The 23,895-nt window shown below is 36.8% G+C and overlaps 1 protein-coding gene across 2 annotated transcripts in view; it reads left to right on the top strand.

Annotated features, from left to right (window-relative positions):
- Positions 1 to 23,895, top strand: part of COBL (cordon-bleu WH2 repeat protein) — a 329,526-nt gene that overhangs the window by 64,842 nt on the left and 240,789 nt on the right. Inside the window, exons 1-2 of one of the 2 annotated variants that reach the window (XM_075212631.1) lie at positions 4,934 to 5,219; positions 15,509 to 15,709. In XM_075212631.1, the coding sequence (XP_075068732.1) occupies positions 5,047 to 5,219; positions 15,509 to 15,709 (374 nt within the window). In that variant the 5' untranslated portion in view covers positions 4,934 to 5,046. Of the gene's footprint in view, positions 1 to 4,933; positions 5,220 to 15,508; positions 15,710 to 23,895 lie in introns of those variants that run through there. The other variant, XM_075212632.1, reaches the window with a different exon arrangement.

Consider the following 23,895-nt stretch of genomic DNA (forward strand, 5'->3'; position numbering starts at 1 on the left):
TTCTTCAACCAAATGAGCTTTCTTATTTCACTCTCAGAAGTGGTGTCTCCAACCTTATAATCCTTGTACCTTGTGTCTGAAATTTAGCTCGAAACTGTCATTTGATCAAGGTGCTTTCTCCACCATTCAGACAATCCTGTGCTGCAGTTTGCCATCAAGTTTTTACTTGCAGCCAGATCCAGGGAGGTTGACTACAGTGCAATTGGCCTTAAACTTCCGAATAAGATTACGTGCGGTGGATACAGGACCATCAAGGTCTGTGGAGATTGATTTGTAGCCTTTTGATTGTCCATGTTTTTCTACGATCTTTTGTCTGACTTCCTCAGCCAATTGTCTAGCTTTCTTTTTTTCTCCATGCTCATTGCAGTACACAGTAGCACAAAACAGGAAAATTAGTCATTTTCTCTTAATGAGTGATTTTTATATTGGAGGCATCTGCTACTCAGCACATGTCAATTCAGTTCCAATGTGAAGGAAAATCACCTACTTGAGAGGTGATTATTTCTAACTCCTCCTAAAAGGTGCCAATAATTTTGTCATGCCCAATTGATTTTTTTATGATTTTTGTATATAAATCCATATGTGGATATCAATTATCTTTGAGCACTTATATCGAATAAATGGTGCATTGATAGAAAAAAACTATAAGGGTGCCAATATTTTTGGCCACGACTGTAAAACACTTCTTCCGAAATGTAGGTTGGACACACAGCTAAACCTTATTGCAATCCAAAGTGTGGGGTGTATTTTGTTTTTATACATTTTACAGGCTGAAATTCGGCAACTTGTAAGCATGAGAATAAATGTGCAAGAACGATTCTGATATTGACATAGGTATAGTATTTATATTGACTTATTCTGTGCTAAAAACAATTAATTGGCCTTTCAAGTCTTTGTTTTCTGCTTCTAAGTGGGGAATTAAATTCTCAAAATAACTATGCGTGGTGCCTCCGGAAGGGCCACAAGACACTTTGTGTAGATTTTTTTTACAGAAATAATGCTCATTTTTGCTCACGCCCTATCTAGGTGTCAAACAAAAAGTTGCAGTATTTTTTACCTGTCCCTTAATGTTTGAATCTGCCCCTTAATGTTTAAATCCTACAACCACTGGCTCAGAAAAATGTAATTAGTTTCTAATATGACTGTGGTCCTTGTTGTTAAGAATAGTTTAAATTCCTGGTATCAGTGACAATGAGAAATATATAGTGCTACAAAAAAAGTGAAATATCATTGGGTATCTGCTGCATTGTCTGATGCTAATGTAAGATTATGGTAGCTGTGAAGGATGACATAAAATCATAATAAAATGAATCATATATGATTGTTTTGAAGATAATGAAAGTCTGCCTTTGTTAATGACTAAATAATATGACCTGAATAACTATTACAACAAACATTTTATTTTAATTTAATATACGTTTTGTTACGTGTGTCAGACTCCTTTATGAGTATTTGTGTCACCTGGTAGAAACTTGCTAGTCAAGTTTTATTTGTGACACCGACCTAATAAAAGGGATTGAGCCCTAGATTTGACACTGTGTGGCAGTGAAATTTGAGACACTAAAGCTTAAGATTACAACATTCTTTGTAAAATGATTTTTATATAGCTAATTGTTTGTCTTCTTATTTCATTGTACTCAAAATATGTATTTTTTTATAACATTGAAATGCTGTTAATCTTATAGCCTGTGTCAAGTGTATCAGTGATAGGACAGGAGTTTTTTAGGAACTGCACCAAAGACTCACCCATAAAATTAGCTAGCCTCTTTGTTTCATTTCTATATATTGTAATTATATTTATATAAAAATCTACATACAGAATATAAGTCATATAATTAATACTAAGCTAAACCTTAACCTAATAGTCTTAATTCTAACATTTATTTGACAATAACTTTAGCCCACTTCCTACATATGTGAAACTCAGGCTTTCAGCCTAACATTAGTCCATGTCCCAATCCAAACCTGCATCCTAATTCTAAACCTAGCTCAAACTATAACTGTCAACCCCAAATTCACAAGCCCTCGTCGATTATGGCTTGAACCACTGGAAATATAACTATATATATAACTATATAACCACAATTACTCTTCATGGCTTAAAGCATTGTGGCCCACTAATGCGATGATTGCCCAGGGCCCACTAAAACAGACTTGGGTACTTCCCCATAATCACAGGATTGTTGCTGCAAATTTATGGGCAATTGTCATTTGCACTATGTGTGGCACTTGTTATATGTTATATGTAGGTTTGGAAATTTTCACTAGGTCAGTTATCCGCTTGCATTAAAAAATACTCTTTTATTAGCATAGTTTTATGCTAGTAAAAACATGTAAATAGGTGTAAGGATGAACCTATTGGCATACTTGCCTACTTTCAGTAGACGACGTCCGGGAGAGGGGCATAACTAGAGGGCAGAAGGGGGCGGACGCCTAGAATCGCGTCATTTTGGCCCTGCCCTACGAGTAAAATGACGTTTTGTCTTGGGGGCAGGGCCAATATGACGCGATTATTGGTGAATCGCGTCATTTAAGCAAGGGAATTGTGGTATGCGGGAGAAATGCCAGCTCTGCTGGGAGTCCGGGAGACCATCCCGGACTTTCCGGGAGAGTTGGCAAGTATGCCCATTGGTATTGTAGCAATATTTAAATTTCACCTTAATGATATATTTTGGGCAAGATTCATTAAAGAAAGAAAAGCACAAAAATGAAAACCATGGCAAAACTATGTTATATTGGGGTGGGGGGTAAATTTATAATGTGATGACAGATTTATAATTGGGATAGGGCATGGCTTAGATCAATTTTTAATGTCAGTGTAAAAATAAAGCTATCAAGTATTTGCATCCTACATGAAAAAACAGCCAGTATTTTTCTTATGTGCAAAATAATAAACTCATTTACACTCCTTGCATTGCAACATGGTTTTGCCAAGGTTCAAAATTACTCATTTCTTTGCTTTACTTTCCTTAATGAATCAGGCCCATTGTGTTACTTTGTTACACTTTTTTTTATAAAGGGGGCAACTTGCGAAATTAATCGCTGCAAGTAACATGTCTTTCTAGTGACAACATAATTAATGTTGTTTTTTTATTATGGCTTTTATCATCTGTAGCAGAAAATAAACATAGATGTTCTCTGTTTTTTGTTTATCCAGATTACAAAAACATACAGAGGCTCATTTAGAGTTAGAAGTAAATCTAAGTAGAAGGAGCAATTTTGCACCTTGACAAAACCATGTTGTGCTGCAGTGAAGGCAATTTTAAAATGTGCAGACAGATTTAGAGTTGGGAGGGGCGTGTCCTAGCTAACCTCTAAATAACAATGAAATATAAAGGTGCCCAGTGTCTCTGTGCTACATGCCGGAAGCAGTGGCGGATCCAGTGGGGGGGGGGGGGCAGTCGGGGCGATCGCCCCCCCTAGCAGGGGCTTGCTGCCGGCGGCTGCACACTATGTGCAGGTCCGTTTGCAGTGACAGGCAGGGACAGTGTGCTGCCCGGCTGCTCTGATTGTGTTTTAAACACAATCAGAGCATCCGGGGAGCACACTGTCCCTGCCTGTCACTGCTGAACGGACTTGCACATAGTGTGCAGCCGCCGGCAGCCTCAGATGTCAAAAAGGGGGTGGGGCCTAAATTGCCCCCCCTACATCGCCCCGGGTACAAATATTCTCTAGATCCGCCCCTGGCCGGAAGTGGGCAGATGTGGGAAATTCTCGTACTCTCCCGGGAGTCCGTGAGACTCCCCCGAAATGCAGGAGTCTCCCGGACATTCCGGGAGAGTTGGCAAGTATGGTGTAGCCTCTGTAGTAACAGAATTAATTATTTAATTTGAAACTGAAGACTAACAGAGAAAAACATTTAGTATATAAAGGGAATCTCTTACTTAGTAGTATCATATGCTTTTCCTATTTTTATGTAGCTTATGAGAGAAATTTTATATATGACAAAGTTGTTTACATATGTTTTGAAAAATCAAAAGAAAACAACGATTTTCTTGTATGATGTCAGAGTGAATGGGCACAAAATTTAGCAAAGCAACTGTAACCAGGGCCCACCATTGCTTATTTTACCTGTTGTAGGGGCCACCAAATAAAACAGTGCAATTTGTTGGTATTCCTTAGCCTATTAATTATTAATTTATTTATAGATAATCATACGTATATTGCATATACATAGATTGATTTTATATATATATTTATTACATTATAGGTAGTCCTAATGCATGTTATATCTCAATTCTATTTATACATATATATATATATATATATATATATATATATATATATATATATATATATATGTAATCTGTTCTCAAAAGATGGTAGCTTCAAAAACTTAAGTAGTCCAATAAAATTGCTGTGCAGAGGTTTTCACATTTATGTCATTAATTTTTTCATTTATTCATAAAATTAAGTGTTGATGAGTATGTTTTATTTATTTTCTTACAAATGTATGCTAAACAATGCATACATTATTTTGAATATTTCTATAATACTGGTGGGCATCAGTCAGTACGTGGCAGGTTTATTTCTACATCCCTTAAATTAGCACAGTATATTCAAACAATTAAAAAAGCTCATCAATGGTTCAGTTACTTGTCTTACAGTGTTTGCAATTTTATGTGAAGCCTCCTTTGTGATCAAGGGTTATGAGGATGCTTGAAAAATAACGTTACAAAGATAACGTAACAAATTTTAGCCCAGTAGGGTGAGACTCAGCTCAGTAACCTATTAGGAACAGCTCAAGATAGTCAACTATGGGAAATGCCCTAGGCCTGCCGTGGCATAGCACCATAACACAGTTTTGAATGTCATGATATAATTCAATAACTCTTGAGAAATTGGGCTGGGAACATTTTATGCACTGCAGTGTAATTATAATCATTAGAATTAAAGAAATTACTCATAGAGTGTTGCATAAGAGTCCTGCTACTGCCTGAGGATAAGGAGGACTGAAGTTAGATCACTTTATATCGCCATTAATGAGTAACTATCCGAGACGACCACTCTGAGGACTTTGCCTTGCTAACATAGCAGAGTGCTGTAATGTCGTGTGTTGTACAGTGGAAATCTGCAAAAGACTATGTCTATTCAGAGTCTGCAGTGTCTGGATTATCTGGAGCAAAACAACTCTCTTTATCACTGGGAGATCTGACAAAGGAAAAGCAGAAGTCTCGAGACATAGGTGTTTCTCTGGCAACCTATATTGTTACTTCCAGGTATTTGTAATTAAATAAGAATTTTTTTTTTCTTTTGACATTACAGACTATTTTCTGTTTATCAGTGGAAATAATTCCTTAACAAATATATTTTGATTCCATTACATAAAAAATAAAATGTGTTAAATGCCAATATGGTAAATACTTTCTTTAGCCACTGCAATAATGCATGTAAACGTAAAACCAGGGCATGTGTGATACTTTGTTTTATCAGATCATTGTAAGGTTGCACTGGAATATTAAGGTTGGAGATCTGGATAACAGTTTGCTAAAGTGAAAATTAGATGGGTTTATTGAAAACAATAGTGTTACATTGGAACCAAACTCTCTCTCTCTCTCTCTCTTTATATATATATATATATATATATATATATATATATATATATATATATATATATATATATACAGAGGGAGAGAGGGGTGTATTTTCAAGATTGATTACAATAATTGGAACACACGCTGATTGTAGTGCTAGATTTGTAGAGTTTTGCATAACATTACGACAATGTAAAATATATGGTGAAGAATGACTGTTTTAAAAGTACTATATTGAAGAATGAAGCTGTTTAGCTTTGTGTCAAAGACATTGTTGCTCTTGTTTGCAATTTAAATCATGTAGCTTTATTGTATTTTATTGTTTCAATTGTAAAGCGCTGCAGAATATGCTGGCACTGTATAAATGTGCTGCAAATAATAAGAATAATATAAACTATCTCATGGTTGTACTATTATGACAGTAGTATTGTTATGACTTATTATGTATTATGACAGTAACGGCTCATTTCCACCTATCTGCTTTTATTAAACTTGTCATGCGTTAATAAATGTATTAATAATTCTATAGCAAAAAGGTGTACTTTCATGTGTCACATGTATCTACGGATGCGTCCAACTCTAAAACCACAATATTTGTGTGTCAGGCGTACAAATGTGTTTACATACTAGTAATAGTGTATGGATGAGTCTTGACTGTGTAAGTAGGAAATAATAAAGTTGTATTACCCTATTTATGCATAATAAAATAATGTAATAAAAGTGTCACATACACAAGAGAGAATAATGTCTTGATAGTGTTATTAATAGAAGTGAAAGTCATATTTTTCATATAAAATGTAATTAAATACAAATACCTCTACATACAATGTTTATCACTTTAACATCAAATGGCAATCTTCTTTCCTGCAGTAGTTCATAAGGAAATGACATATAAATCACAGTCAACAAGAATCAGCTAGATAGCGTTGCTGATGGTTATCATCATCATTGTATTCCATAGCAACAACCCACCAATGCCCGCAAGGGATATGCGTCCTAATAGGCATATCTGAGCTTGCACCTATGTCTGATTATGCTGCACTTATGTGAACACATTCATGTTGTACTCAATTTATGATTGCCCATACCCATTCTGCGTCTCCAGGTATAATGGGCACAAATCTAAATATGGACACATTTGAGTGCGGATGAGAATAGGTGTACTGTATTTTCATGCCCATAATCAGACCTTCACATGAAGCCCTGTTTCTAGAATCTTTAAAGTTGTTGGATCAAACACAGATAATAAAACAAGGATTACTTACCTTTATAGTGTGTGGATTCAGGCTATTTTCAATATGTAACTTTCTGTGTAAGAAGAAACACACAGGAAAGACATGCATGGGGTCAAACACTAACTGTGTCATGGTGTAATATAGGTTACACTGAACCTATTATAATCAGAATATTCTACATACCTTTATTTATATATATTGCATATATAAAAAAGAGTTTGTAAGCTCTGTGAAGCAACAATCCACACTTTTCATTATGTGGAACTTTACAGATTCACCTATAAACCAAATCCAAAATATATCTATTTTGCTCCTAAATTTAACATAAGTATATGTATACACTATGGGTAACATTATATATTTTATTTTTTTATTTCTGGGTGATGTTTGTGGCTTTGTATAGTAAAAAAATGTTCACTTTAAAGGTGTCTTCAAAAGGTATGTGCAAATGTGTATTGTGACACAAGCAAGACTCTGCGTTATGAAATGTAATCTATCAGACCAAATTATCTTGAAATATTTGTGTATGTGCACACAGTTTTACTCTGTAGTTCAATCTAAATCTGATCAGCTGACAGCATTTTTACTGGTCTGGAATGAAGGTCCTGTTGGTTAACCACACTGGCCATTGTGTGTAGACATCACCCACCCAGAAACTTTCTGGAAACTATCCAGTCATTATTTCCCACTTACTGAGCTTGGCTTAGCTGATTGGTGGCCTTGCCAAACAACTGGATTGCATGAGTGAGCAACTTTTAAATTGAACAATAAAATAACCACATTGAAATAATGAAATAAAGAAATCAGGAAAACACTGACTCTAATATCAGTACACTGGCTCCTTACTAACTTCTCAGGAAAAGTGAGAGGTATTAGAAGTTTGTATTGTGTCATTGGCGATATAAAGTTGGTATATTATGAGCACTATGTGTAAAGAACTTAAACCTTGTGCACTGGGATTTGATTTCAGTAAAGCTAGTGAGTAGTTGATAATATTTTTTTTCAATATAGTGTAGAGTTTTTACCACTGTAAATGAGTCACTGTGACTTAGAACAGTAATTATTTTAACAGGGAGTATCTCCATCAGGGCAGGGAGCAATTTACTGCTATTGAGAAATTGAAGTTTTGTTTGGTGTATTTATAAACTAGAGAGACATAAAAGTAAATATAAACACAGTGTTTAGAGGACCTGCATTATAATAAATGATAACTTCTTCCTGACATTTAGTAAAATGAATTGCTTCACCACACCTATGGTTGATGTACACTGTACAATGTAAGTTTGTGTTTATGTGTAACAAGTCATGATAGGACTTATTTAAAGTGATGTCATTTATTATTAATTGACGTCATTTAATTGAATAGATATTGTTTGCAAGCTTGAGACTACTTATGTCTCTCCATCAGATATTCTACATTACTGAAGATGAAATTTCTAATTTTGTAAGCAAACAGATTAAATATGTGTTGCTTATTATTTAATAATATATTAAATTTGGATAGGTCTCATAAGCCCAAGTTTTCCTAAGAAAGGGGCTGATGCAAAGGGTTTCCGTAGCATATCTTGAGTGAAATCGCACTGTGCATCCCCAGAAAGTGGGTGATAGATATGCGCCCTTGTAGATTCGCACAGTTCTGGCACCAATGCCTTACTGCACATAGAGAGGTGGGACAGGAGAGGAAGGAGGCATGCTAATGTTTGGCAAGTACATTAAGGGTTACGCAAATGCAGCTCAATAGATCTGCAAAAAACGCATATATACAAGTTAGGAGGCATATATTTTGCACCTGATATAGGGCAGGTGCAAATACTCGCTGATTATGCTGATTTTTTGTAAACCAGGTGCATATACTGCTGCAGAGGTGGAAGTATTTCAAGATTTTGATGGCTCTGCATATGGGCGGAAATAAAGCTATAATTCCATGTTCTTTTTTCAAGAGTAATTTACTCCCAGTTACTGCTAAACCTGTCTCAGCCCTGAAATTTGTATTTTCATAGATTTTTACTTGTCTTACACCCCTCTTGAACATTTAGCTGCACTTGCTAAAAATTGTAACTAAATACAAATACCTCCACAGCCATGAAAAGCCTTAGATCAGACTTAACTTAATCCTTTTAGATTGTGCCTTGTGTCATTTGTTCCCATTCTCCCTTGTACACTGTCATGGGTCATTTTTAAACTCTCAGTCTCTGAATATAATTTCGTATGAATTCAGTATTGCAATGATTAACACAACAACACCATACAATCCATTAGAACAGAAAGTAAAAATGTACATTTACTGATTAAAATTGTACCTTTACCCTTATTTTACCATTTACTGATTACATTTGTTATCATTTGAATGGTAAAATGAGATTTGACAAAACTGCTGTATGCGGCGTCTTCAGTGCTGAAGCGTAGACCTGTAACAAGGAGGAACAGACACTTCCTCTGCACTCCAATCTGTCATGACAGGAGTAATTCAGCTCTTATGGCAACAATTCTGGGATATATACCAGAGATGCTCAAAATAGTTAGAAAGTGGTTCTCAAACTGCTTAGTCAAACTAGTTCTGAAGATCGAAAATTAGAGTTAAATTCTCAAACTTAAGATAGGTCAAGTAATTCAAGTTAAAGTATGAGTAAGGCAAACACGTTCTCTCACGTTCGTGACAGTTCGAACTCATTTGAGCTTAAATGGCTACATTGTATAATATTTTAACATTTTTGAAATTTGAATTTCAAACAGTAATATTCACAGTTTGATTAAAAAATAATGGTAAACTACTATCAAACATAGCCATTTAAACAGGCAGAAAAGTCAACATTATATAGTTTATTTTATCTGCAAACTGCCAACACAGACTGCTACGATTGATTTGCAGAGTTCACAATTTGTACTGTTGCAATGAATGCTATTCTGATACCGAGAGACTGTTTAATAATTTCAATTTGGAAAGGGTACCTTGACCTCTGCAACATTATGTAGTTTGACATACATACATATATTGTATTTTTATGGTGAGGTAACAAAGTAGCATTACACCATATGCTGCAAATATGTGTAGTTAATATATTCATAATAATTAATATGTGCCACATCTGCAAGACAAGTGGTTTTAATAGACACATTTGGGACCAATTACAAGACACTTTGTGAATCAGATCTATATATTTAGTAAGATTACACAAGGGACATATATACATTGAATTCAGCAAATGACACAACTTGTGTATTCAGGTGTTATCTGATTGCTTTACATTGCTAGCAAACATGCACAGATTTCATGTTAAGTCACAGGTGGGAACAGCATTTATGATCTGTATAATAAACCGTGTAAGGAAATTAAATTAATGAATAAGCGAGTATGTGAAAGCAATTAATGTGCATCCTTGAATTACCCCCAAGTGAAATTAGACTAGCACTGACATTTTTCTTTATTTTATCACATATATATATATATATATATATATATATATATATACACACACACACACATCGGTTAGCCACAACATTATAATCACATACCTAATATTGTGTAAACCCCCCCCTTGTGCCACCAAAGCATGCTCTGACCCGTTGAGGGATGGACTGCACAAGACCTCTGAAGGTGTTGTGTGGTGTCTGGCGCCAGTTGCGAGTTGGGACCTCCATGGCTCAGATTGTTTTTCTAACACATCCCGCAGATGCACGATTGGATTGAGATCTGGGGAATTTGGAGGCTAAGTCAACACCATGAACTCTTTGTCATGTTCCTCAAACCACTGCTGAACAATTTTTGCAGTGTGGCAGGGCGCATTAGCCTGCTGAATGAGACCAGAGCCATCAGGGAATATGGTTGTCATGAAGGAGTGTACTGAGTCTGCAATAAAGTTTTGGGTAGGTGGTAAGTGTCAAAGTAACATTCATATGAAACCAACATTTCCCAGCAGAACATTGCCCAGAACATCACACTGCATCCGCCGGCTTGCATTCTTCCCATAGTGTATCACACACATCCAGCCTTCACATGATGTAAAAGAAAACATGATTCATCAGACCAGGCCACCTTCTTTCATTGCGCCGTGGTTCAGTTCTGGCTCTCACATGCCCATTGTAGGTGCTTTCTCCCGGTGGACAGCGTGGCCACTCTGACTGTTCTGTGGCACAGCCGTATATACAGCAAGCTGCAATGCATTGTGTGTTCTGACACCTTTCTATCTCATCCAACATTAACTTTTTCAGTCATTTGTGCTACAGCAGCTCTTCTGTGGGATTGGACCAGATGGGCTAGCCTTTGCACCCCACAGGCATCAATGAGCTTTAGGTGCCCATGACCCTGTCACCAGTTCACCGATTCTCCTTCCTAGGACCCATTCTAGTAGGTACTTACCACTGCATATTGGGAACACCCCACATGAGCTGCTATTTGGAGATGCTCTGACCCATTCATCTAGCCATCAGAATTTGGTCATGGTCAAAGTCACTCAGATCTTTATGCTTGCCCATTTTCCCTGCTTGAATATATTTTGTAGAGGAATCATATGTTTACTTATTCATCTCTTCTCAATTGTAAATAATTGTAAATTATAATTAAGTCCATGCCTGACAGCTTATTTTCAAAGCCGATGCCTTCCTTTCCTGTCCTTAATTTAGTTGTTCATCTAGACCAGAGATGCTCAACATGCAGCTAATTTTTTGGGGCCCACAGAAAAACAGGACAGATAGAGGGCGATCTGGAACAGAATTACTACTGCAGTGTTTCAATCCTGGTGTCCCGAGTCACCCTATACCTGTCTTGCATTGAACTTACACTTTCATTATGCCTGAGAGGTTATTTTAGCTGCAAATCAAAATATATGTGCTTCACTCTGATTCACTCCCTGAACTGTGACCTTACTGCTGTGGAGTTAAGGGCCTCATTTAGAATAGGACATATGCTAAGTATATTTGTGTAAGAGATGCGTTTTCATACATGTGCACCAAAAATGCATCTGTATGTAGATTTTGGCATATCATTATCTTGGCCTGGATAAAGTCATTAGTCTGGAATGCCAGGGTTTAGAGTGTGTATAAACCATAAATATATATAAACCATAAATATATTCAGGGTCTATATTTTCACAGTGGTGCCCACTCACTATGTGTCATCCGCTGACATGGAGCAGCATCAGCTACTCCTCCATGTGAGTGGCGATGTGGCGCTACGTTGTCACAGCCCAGCATCACACTCCCAAGAGGAGAAGATGTCACCTGCCATCGCTCCACACAAAGTAAGAAACAGGTGCGCAGACAGGGAGTGGGGTACTTTAGCCCTTTGTGTGTGTACCCTTTGTGTCCCAAAAGCCACTGACAATTTATAATGTCGAGGATGTTATCAAAAAATAAATGTTTCCAATAGAATATGGCTTGTGATACAATTATATGTACATTGCATCATAGAAATTTTATAATGATTTTTTCAAATTTACATAATCTATTCTGTTTCATCAGTTATTTTAGGAACATTGTCCTTATTACTTATGTAGTTATCTATGTAGTTCATTGTAGTTCATTAATATCAAACATGAAATTACTCTTAATTACATTCTGTAGAACTAGGTTGCAGCAATCATTGTAATCATGCCATACATTGTTAAGATTTAGTTACCAAATGCATATAAGTTTAACAGAATAATGAAAAATAATGAGCCTGTTAAACTTTTTTGTTATTATTTAACTGTTTTTTATTTTTACCTTTTTAGTTACTATTTAAATTTTTATGTACAGTTAAGAATTCAGGTGTATATAACTCTGTTATTGCTTTTTAAAGTTTACACCAGACAATCTCTAACTTTTCCAACAAATTGCAAACATTTTTAAAATTTTGGCCTTTTCTCCTATAGCACAAAGGAGTTAGATTTGTGCAGCAATACATACACGGCTCTGGGTTTTAATGCATGTTCTGCAATGTATTCAAACACATACAGTTATTAAAGATGTTTGCACTGCACTTTAAATAAGTTTCGTGCAATGAATGCTATCGGCTCTGTGTACTGACACATTTTATTATAGAAAGTAATAATTTTTTATCCGCAGCAGAAAATAAAATCATTGTGTGAATATCTCTACCAGTGGAATATCCCTGTTATTTTATATTCATTTATTATTTCATATTCCAAAACTTTCTCCATGGTGGGTGCTCTCCCAGAACATTTGTAACTATTACCAATAAAAAGAACGTTACTAGAGAGAAGAGAGAAGAAGCAGATAAAACCATATGAATATGAAATATTTACCACGGAAGAATCATAGAAAAGAATTGTCTATGTCTAATGCGGTGAATATAGCAAGTTATCCTATAATTACAGAGAATATTATAACAAGTGAATTATCCAGGATACAGAGGGATTATCATAACACTGAGGTAGAATATAGGAACATCATCCCATAAAATATTGTAAAAGTTGTCTGGTGAAATCTAAACTAAAATATTAATAAATAATATGAACCCTATAATCAAATAAATTAATAATTATGGCGGAGATATAACACAAATTATCTAAATATAGGATTTAAGAAATGTACTAAGCAAGCATTTCAGATCTAAGGGCCTGATTCATTAAAGAAAATACTCATTTTTTTTTACCTATGTTTTCCCCTGGACAAACCATGTTACAATGCAAGGGGTGCATATTTGATTATTATTTTGCACATAAGGAAAATACTGGCTTTTTCATGTGGCACAAAAATACAAAAAATAAGCCCTTTTTCTTCAAGATCAACTCTAAATTTCAGTGTACGAATAAGCTATCAAGTATTTGTGTGCTACATGAAAAAACAGACAGTATTTTCCTCATGTGCAAAAACAATAAACTAATTTGCACCCCTTACATTGGGTTTGTCCAGAACACTTCAGTAAGAAAACTTACTCATTTTTTTGCCACAGTTCCTTACTGAATCAGGCCCTAAGGTATGAAGTTATTTTCTTCCCCCTGTTTTAAATCACTTTCACAATTTTCCTAATACTTTTGATCACATTTTTTTTTTTAAAATTCCAGTATTTCACTTGGGATGAAAAAGAGTCTGATACTAGTACATTTAAAGAATACAAACAATAATGATTTTAATTAATGTTATATTGTTATGATACCAGTATAGATTGAGAGTGCCCCAATACACAGAATTATTTTTCTCTCTTCTCTTTAGTTAACATTCTTTTTATTGGAATTATGTCTTCAGATTTCATGCAAAAGAACACATATAGGGCCTGATTTTGAGTTAGGAGCAACAAAAGCAAAGCAAAGGAGCAAATATGCACCTGGAAAAACCATGTTAAAATGCAAGGGGTATAAACATACTTATTTTTTTGCACACAAAGAAAATACTGGCTGTTTTTTCATCTAGTACACTAATAATTAATAGCTTTATTTTTACACTGAAATTAAAGTTGATCTATGAAATGCCATATCCCAACTATAAATCTGTTCCCACATTTTAAATCTACCTCCCTCTGTAATGCAACATGGATTTCCCAAGGTGCAAATTTGCTCCTTTTTTTTTGCTTAACTCAACTCAAAATCAGGCCCATAGTTCCCCGCTTAGATGTAGGCGCACATCCATTGAAAAGGTCTCATTTATAGTTAGGATCAAAGCCATAGGGAGCAAATTTGCTCCTTGGAAAATCTATATTGTACTGCATAGGGTGGAGGGCAAATTTAAAATTGCGGACAGGTTTACAAATGGGATGGGGCGTCCAAGCTCAACTCTAAATTATACTGTAAAATTAGCGCTGTCCAGCACTAGTGTGCTACTTTCAAAAACAGCAAGAGATTTCCCTGCATGCAAAAAATATAAATGCTTATGCACCCTTTACATTCCAATATGGTATGTTCAGGATGAAATGTTAACCCTTTTTGTGCTTTACTTTCAACTCTAAATGAGGCCTATAGGGTGCAAAAATGTATCAGTGGAGATGTTGCATACAGCAACCAATTAGATTCTAGTTGTCATTTTTTAGAATGTACAAAATAAATGAAAACTAGAATCTGATTATTTCCTATAGGCAACATCTCCACTTTTCAAACCCACCGGAAACCTGCAGGTTGATACATTTACCCCTAAGACTTCTTATATGTTAGTAGATCTTACAGATAATTAGGTTGATTCGTAGGTTTCAGACACTCATTAATATTGCTTGATCCTGGTGTCACCCATTCATTAGCACACATACATGTTGGGGAGCTGGCCTATCATTCCTGCATGCTAGGGTAGATTTTAATACCTATTCCTATGCATTGCCATTGATGGGGGAGTATAATAAATTATACATTGTTAGTTAAAGGGAGCAAGTGGAGGCATCTTCAACTCGCTTTTCACTACAGTTGTTAGCATTTTCAAGGCCTCTACCTTTCACACAGTGGAAACATCAGAACAAGGAGCGTGGATAGGGGGGATTGGCACATGCACTGATCTCAGGCAGGAGGGCTCCAAACAACCACGCACAGACCCTGCTCTAAATGATTCTCGTAAACTCCATAGTTTTCTCACCTCTTTGTCCGTTTTACCCAGTTTGTTTATTAGTTTACTATGTTTGTCCCCAATTGTAAAGCACTATGAAATATGTTGGAGCTATATAAAAAAATGATGATGATAGTTGCATAGTCACCCTCTCGGAATGCAACATTAGAACACTTACTGTTATACAGTAACATTGTTTGAAATATTTATTTGCAGTATGAAATAAAAATATTGTGTTATAATATCATATTAATGTGTTTACACTTTTTATTTTAGCAAGAAAATAAAGGCACGTGCTCCTCCTCCACCAGTACACTCTACTTCCAAACCACGGATGGAACACATGTCATCTTCAGAATCAGATGGCACTGGAAACCAAAGTACAGAGGAATCTAAAGAAAATCTGCTACATAGAAAATTGGATCTCACAATATGTTTACCTGATGGTCAGCAAAATACAGTTACTGTGGATGGGAGGTAAGTGGCTATATGTTCTTAAGCTTTCTATGTCAATAAATCTACCATAATATGTAACATTATTGTGGATAAAACGTTGCTAACATAATTGGTGGAAAATCATGTTTTGTGGTTACTTTATATCATTGTATTGGGGTGTATTGGGGTATATACTTTATTGCACTTTTTGTAGTGTCATTATAGCACAACCACAAGTACAACCACAAACAATTCCATAGGCTCAACATTGTGCTGTTCACATACTTCTGTATGTAACACCTGTAACATGTAAAAGGTTTGTTTTCAACTTTAGAAGTCTGTAAAAATCCACAAAGTAACACAACATAGAGGCAGGGCATATTTAATTAGTGCATTTACACATCAGGCATTTGTATTCCGGTGCATAAGACACAGGGGAAGAGAAAAGTGGAAAAAGGAAAATTTCCTCATGTCTTGAGACGATGCCACAATTGACAAGTGAGGTATCACCCAATAGGATACTATATTGCATGTATTGCAGCATTGATACCCTGATTTTTGCCTCCCTCGTTAGATGAAAGTGCTCTAACTAATGGTTGTAAGGATTGTGAATCCTTAGACTCATCATCATCATTTATTTTTATAGCGCCACTAATTCTACAGCGCTGCACAGAGAACTCATTCACATCAGTCCCTGCCCCATTGGAGCTTACAGTCTAAATCACCTAAGATGCACACATAATAGGGTCAATTTGATAGCAGCCAATTAACCTGCTAGCATGTTTTTGGAGTGTGGGAGGAAACCGGAGCACCCGGAGGAAACCCACGCAAACACGTGGAGAACATACAAACTCCACACAGATAAGGCCATGGCTGGAAATCGAACCCATGACTCCAGTGCTGTGAGGCAGAAGTGCTAACCACTAAGCCACCGTGCTGCCCACTACTGTCACTACCTACTGCTGTTCATGTTGTAAGCTCACTTGCTGTTTGATTGGAACCTGGAAATTAGGGTACATGCATTTTGGTACATGAAATATGAAAAGCTTAGCAATGAACACTGGCAAATGGAAACCACCCTAGGTGCACGCCTGAGGGCCTCATATAGGGTTAGTAGGTATACCAGACAGAATGTCCAACTTTGCACCTTGACAAGGCCATATTGCGCTGCAGAGGAAAAAATTTAAAATATACAATCATTTACAGTTGGATGAGAGGCAGATCCTAGCTCAACTCTTAGTTGCAGTGTAAAATTACAGCTGTCCAGCTATTTGCAGGCAATATTTTCCCTGCATGCAAAAACAATGCACTTTCACCGCATTGTCCTGTTGCAAATTTGCACACTTTGGCTGCAAATTCACATTTTTTAGCCTGTAGGAAAAATACCGTCTGCTTTGCAAGTAGCACACATATAGTGGGTAACTTTAATTTTGGGCAGCATGGTGTCTCAATGGTTAGCACTTCTCAATTCCCGACCATGGCTTTATATGTGTGGAGCTTATATGTTCTCCCCGTGTTTACATGGGTTTCCTCTGGGTGCTCCGGTTTCCTCTCACACTCCAAAAACATACTAGTAGGTTAATTGGCTGCTATCAATTTGACCTTAGTATATCTTACTGTCTGTGTGTGTTAGGGAATTTAGACTATAAGCTCCACCAGGGCAGGGACTGATGTGAGTGTGTTCTCTGTACAGCGCTGCAGAATTAGTGGCGCTTTATAAATAGCTGATGATGATGATGATTTTTACACTGTGATTCAGAGTTCAGCTAGAATGTGTCCACCCACACTAGACACTTGACATCCCCTTTGCTAAGGTTGACAAGTAGGTGCCAAGTATGTAATTTGTGCATACTTGCTCACTTTTAAAACCCAGAGGGGAGATCAGATGACCAGTGATGCCATTGGCCCCAACCCTTGCTATGAAATGCTGAAATTCAGGGGTAGGACTTGATGACAGGAATGGCATCATTAAGACCCTCCTACATCGAGACCACCAAGGAGAATGCCTACTCTTCCGGGAGTCCAGGAAGACTCCCGTATATTCAGTTACCTCCCAGAACTTCCGGTAGAGTAGGCAAGTATGAATTACTGTATTACATTATGTGGGTGTTATTTTTGGAATGCAGCTGTAGTGGGAAAACCTCTATGAGCTATGAAACTGAATAGATTCACACATCAGTTTTTCTCACCATGCAGGCTTGCTCAATTGAAAGTGACTTCTAAACACATGGCAAAATAATATTTTCCTTAAGCAATTCAGAGCATGGGTGTTTCACTTGATGCAACACCACACCTTGTTTCTTAATTACATGTAATGTATTCCAGTTACACAAGCACAAAGAACATTCAGATACCAGTGTGAAGGGTTACATGCATGTCCTTTCCTTTCAATATTTGTTTATTATGTAAACCTAATGCTAATTTTGTAGCTCAGATCCTGATATACTGCATAATAGTGATTGCTACTCTTGGCGTGTATATAAGATCATATTAGGGCATTGTATATACTTATTTTGTAAGAATTCTTGTTCATTGTAAATGTTGTGTACCTGTGCCTCCCCAGTGGGCTGTAGGTTGCCGTGACACATTTCTTGTGAATATGCCATCTATTGTTTAACTGCAAAAGCTAAAACTGGGACCAGTAACAATGAAGAGAGTAGATTTATGTGACATTGCCTATTTGAATTTATTATTTGGAATATAAGGCAATATAGTTTAACATTAGTCGTCCTACTTACACATCAAATTAAGAAGTTACACCTGACAACTAATCAATTCAGGCTCTATTTATTAAACAGAGACAAAGATCTATCTCCAGCGAAAACGGCGAAAACGGAGATAGGCTTTCCCCTATTTTTCAAGGGGTCACTGCTGGCGATAGCACTGCTTATTCTTATTCACTGCTTACTCTTATCACTGGGCTTTCAGATGCACTGTGCATGCGTGAAATGGGTAGATGACTTACGAATGCACATATCATCCAAGAATGGGCTGATGAAGAAATTCTGGCTAGTATCGCTGAAGCAGCTGAATATCGCTAAGCTGCTTTGGTGAGATTTTAGTGGAAAATCATCGGGATTTGTGGTTTTCTATCGCTACGATTTGTAAATGGCCCATATAAGTACAGAGTGGTCCATAAGTGTGGAAACAACCTTTTAAAAGGGAAATAAGTAAGGAAATAAAAATCCACATATGATCTGGGTCTAGTGGAAAACTTTTTAGGTATGTGGTAAATACGGTGGTCATCTTGAAGTCGGCCATTTTGGATGCAACTCAAGAAGGTAGTCATGTGACATATCAAACAGATGCAGACTTTTATTCATTCTCGAGTTTTAACTGAGTTTTCTTTTGCAGGTAGTGACATTAATGACAATGGCACTAACACAAACAGAACATGCTAGAGCAAATGATTTCAACCTTCACTTAAATAGGCCTCCTATTAGTTACAGTGCAGTTGCAGAACCCCTTTTTCCACATCACTAAACAATACCTCGTGTGGAAAATGAGGATACATATAAAGTTGATGTGTTACCTAGTGTGCAAACTTGTCTTGATGTCTGGGTCATCCTCAGTCAGATGTTGCAACATCTGAATCTTGTAGGGGTCCCACTTACATGCAGACAAAATTCTCAAAATGGCCATGCCACTAACCCCACATTCACGGCAAGTGCTACGATGTGGGTTTTTTGAAAATGATGCCAGCAAAGCAGTTGTTGTTATTGCTTCATATGTAGCAGTTTTTGCTCATCCACTTTTTGGTTTATCTGTAACTGTTCCAGTTTCTTTAAATTTTGAAAGGAGTTTGACAACTGCCCTGTGACTAATGGGTGGCCTATTTGTGTGATGTTGGTTGAAATCATGTGCTCTAGCAGGTGTGCTTTGTTCTTCTTTTATCAAGACAATCTCAACACATTCTGTTTGTGTTAGTGCCATTATCATTAATGTCACTACCTGCAAAAGAAAACTCTAAATTTTTATCTTCCAAATTAAGTTATTGGAAAGCATAACAGGAGTAGTTTTAATCTATTTATGTGCGGCTGCACACACTTCCATACTACATGTGAAGTGAACCCCAATGCATATCTGCACAGACGGGCACAGAGGCCTGATTCATTAAGAGACGCATCCTGATCGTAATGGTTTTTTTTAAAAAAAAAAAAATGCACGTGTTCGGGTGTATCAGGTATATGCACGCCCGATTTCAACAAGGAGTGGATCTAAAGAAATGTGTGGAGATGGATACGGGTGTAGGTCTGCTCTGCTGTACTACCATGGAAAGAAACTCACAAAATAACGGACAAATTAGTGTAAACTGTTAATAATATAGGCATTAATGATAAAAGATTAAAAAATAAATAAATGGTCTTTTTCATGAAATACATTTATTGGAATGTTATGAATGTCTACTGTACATAAAATGCATTTTTACAGTTACTTCTGATTGCAAACACATATATTGGCATATATACTCAGGCGTCATCACTAGTAATAGGCACTTAGACTAGACCTGTAGCTAGGGCAAGATATACGGTTGAAAAACAAGTACCTGAGAGAATCGGATGCTGCTGTGTGCACTAGCCCTTGGCACGCCACTCTACATTGTCTATGGGCATACCCCCGTACCTCGCCCCGTTCCTTCCTCGAAATCATAGGCTGTAGTAAGTGTCCTTTGCACTCAAAGATGAATTGAACATTGCTGTGCTCTGTGGTATATGGTCTGGTTCTGAGCATGCACAGCATAATTGTGTGGATTATACGCACAAAATCACTATTTATGTACCTTAATGAATCAGGCTCTACATGTGCTTTTCAGATACATGCTTGTCTCCAAAAGCAAAATTGTCACCTCAAATTATTGTCTACTATTGCATTGAAACCACTGCCTTCATTCATTTAAACATTTTCTGTTTGTTTCTTCTAATTACTGCCTGTTTGACCCCAAGTTATACTGTATGATGTAAGTAATATGACAGTAAGGGCCTGATTCATTAAAGAAATGAAAGCAAAAAAATGAGTAACTTTGAACCTTGGCAAAACCATGTTGCAATGCAAGGGTTGTAAATTAGTTTATTACTTTGGACATAAGGAAAATACTGGCTGTTTTTCCATGTAGCACACAAATACTGTATAGCTTTATTTGTACGCTGACATTTAAGTTGATCTAGGACATGCCCTATCCCAACTATAAATCTGTCTCCACATTTTAAATTTACCTCCCCTCCAATGCAACATGGTTTTGCCAAGGTGCAAAGTTGCTAATTTTTTTGCTTTACTTTCATCATCATCATCATCAACATTTATTTATATAGCGCCAGCAGATTTCGTAGAGCTTTACAACTTTTCTTACGCCTTAGTGGTGAATTGAATTGCCTTTAGTGGCCAATTCAATTCACCGCATGTGGAGTTTTTTTTAGTGGTCCAATTCAAAGAACTTGCCTGCATGAAGGACCTCTTGAGAAAAAAGTGGAGTTTGGCAAGCAGGAAATGTGAATGTGAAACTAAATATTTTGCATGCAACTTGGAGCAACAGAGATCTCCGGTTGTATTCTGCAAGCCTTATGGTATTGCTATAGGCATCCAAGCTCAAATATGCTTGCATCCCAATGTAAATCATTAGGTAAATAAATACTAAATAAATATAAATAAATAATGTTTAGCACTTTATCGAACTACAAAATAAAGTGGGAAATAAAATCTCATTTTCTTCTTTCTTTGTTCTTCATCCGGCCTAGTTCAGTGGGGAGGAAATACTGAGAAAAAAAAATACACTAGCACTGTCTGCTGCTAAATAATCAAGACAGAGAGTTCCCTTTGCTACCAGCCAATCACAAGCGATTTCCCAAGGTGTGTTGTTGCCATCACTACCGCCAACTAATGAATTAAGAAAGTGCCTGGCAAGATGGCACCAACTGCCATAACAGTCCTGGTGGATGCCACCCCTCCAAGCAATTGGTCAGGGATGGCACTTCATAGCTGCGGTGTCCCTCTGCTCAAGAACATCGCTAGGTCCTAGAAGAAAGCTGCGGACTCAGTGACTAAGTTATAATCCACTGATTTCCCTGCTGCAGAATGTGTCTATTTCAATTAGACATTTAAAAAAATATATAAATATATATAGATACATGTAAATGTCTGGTGTCACTCCTGCATTTTATAAGCAGCATCAGAGACATTGTTAGGTTCTCAAAAGACCCAGGACTTGTGCTTACATATTGGCTGAATCCTTTCATAATTCGACCCACACCATGCACTTTGTACAACATTAGTAGGCTGACCTTAGTCTGTTAAAGTGATAGTTATATATAGTATATAGTGTATAGCGGTAAATGTCCAGAATAGCTTTACCAAGAATTCCCCAAAACATACATTGTCTATGTAAAATAAAACATACATTGAATCATAACTCTGCCACATATAACTATTTTAAAGTCTATAATTGCAAAAATAAATTGCATTGCAGAATTGGAGAGCAGATATGTTCTGAATTTGTGTGTTTTCTTGTGGTTGATGTTTTACTTTTAAGTTTTAGATTATGTTATTGTGGAGTCAATTACATAAACAAAAGAAATACACAGGAAGCTTTTAATGCAAGAGTTTTGTACATAATTGCCCCACACAAAGCTTGAAAAAATGTTTTTGTGTAAACCAAACCTTTAATTGCAATAATGGATGTTAGTATTTCATAAACAGCAATGACAAAATTTCTAATAAGACATGTATACTGTTAAAACAAACTAATTAAAGTGACAATATAAGATACTTGATGATCTTATTCTTGAAGACCATGGGGACATTCTGGTGAACTGTATTCTACTGTGTGCCCAGTCCAAGATTACTTCTCCCCAGGAACACCAAGAGGGGGGGCGTTTGTAAATCACCCTGGCCCGGGTCTGCCTGGAGGGCCCAGGGCTCCACTGGAGCTCTATAGTTTAAAAACAATATATATATAAAAAAAAAGTTATTTTATTTCCATGCGGGTGTCGCGTGACCTCACGCTTCCGCAAATAGGGGTGTGTAATCATCACACACTGTTCAGCAGTCTGCATAGCAAACCGGCTCCAAATCTCGCGAGATTGCAAAATAATAATAAATATGCCACTGAAGGACACACAGGAACTAGTGCAATAATGTTATTTAAAGAAATCCATAAGAATGGCCATATTGGTCAAATGCAGCCTTTTCATGACACAATGAATATGAATTAAATAAAAGGTGTCTGCAAGCACTGAGCAAATGTGGAATGTGAGACCAAACATGTTTTCACAAATTGTCTTTAAAAGGAGAAAATTCCTGCTTGCAGGTTTGGAGATAATAGAAGGAAAGTAATTGATACTTCCAGGGTAGGTGCTTAGCAAGTTTTTCTTGAATTTTCTTAAAGCAATAAAAGTGTAAAATCAATGGTGCATTGGTCACATCCAAACTGTGCGTTAAAGGCAATACAATATGTTGGTGTTTGGTACATACTTGCCTACTCTCCCAGAATTTCCGGAAGGTTTATGGATTTAGGGGAGTCTTCCCGGACTCCCAGAAGAGTAGGCAACCTTGTGGATCCTTGTGGAAGCAGGGCTTAATGATATGATTGCGCCATTAAGATCCGCCCCCGCTATGTAATGCCATAATGTCCCTCCTGCAGTTGTCATTGTTGGTTATACCTTTTGATGTTAATAAAGGTGTTCGGCAGTGTTAATGTGGATGTTAAGCCACAACGCTTTTGTAACTTAAACAAGTTGCTGTTTATTTAAAGATGATAACAACAGATGAATAAATGCAGCTACTCACAGTTGGTAAATTTGGCAGTACAGCAGGCAATATACACTTTATACACAGTATGCAGTACAGGCAGGTTGGTAATGCACTTGGTGGTTCTATATCTGCACATCCGTGTAGGTTATTGTGGGCATACAGACTCCTCCCTTATATATATAAGTAGTGGCGAGCCTCCGTTCACCTTCTATGTGCGTTTGGGGGACTTACATACAGAGCGCAGCTAAAGGTACTGCGTCGTTATTTTTACTGGTCTGACAGGAAGTGTCTCCCACTTCCTGTTTCTTCACCTGACCACCTGGGATAGCAACACAGCAGGGGAGACAGAGAGAAAGAGCTCCTATATACTAACAGTCACATTGCCTTCCCTCCGGGATATCATGGAGGGATGGTTTTCAAAGTAGGCAAATATCATTTAGTATAACAACAATTTAACTCAATACATACAAATTTTGTTTTAAAGA

This window comes from Mixophyes fleayi, chromosome 5 (genome assembly GCF_038048845.1).
Source record: "Mixophyes fleayi isolate aMixFle1 chromosome 5, aMixFle1.hap1, whole genome shotgun sequence".
In the NCBI taxonomy this organism is placed as follows: Eukaryota; Metazoa; Chordata; class Amphibia; order Anura; family Limnodynastidae; genus Mixophyes; species Mixophyes fleayi.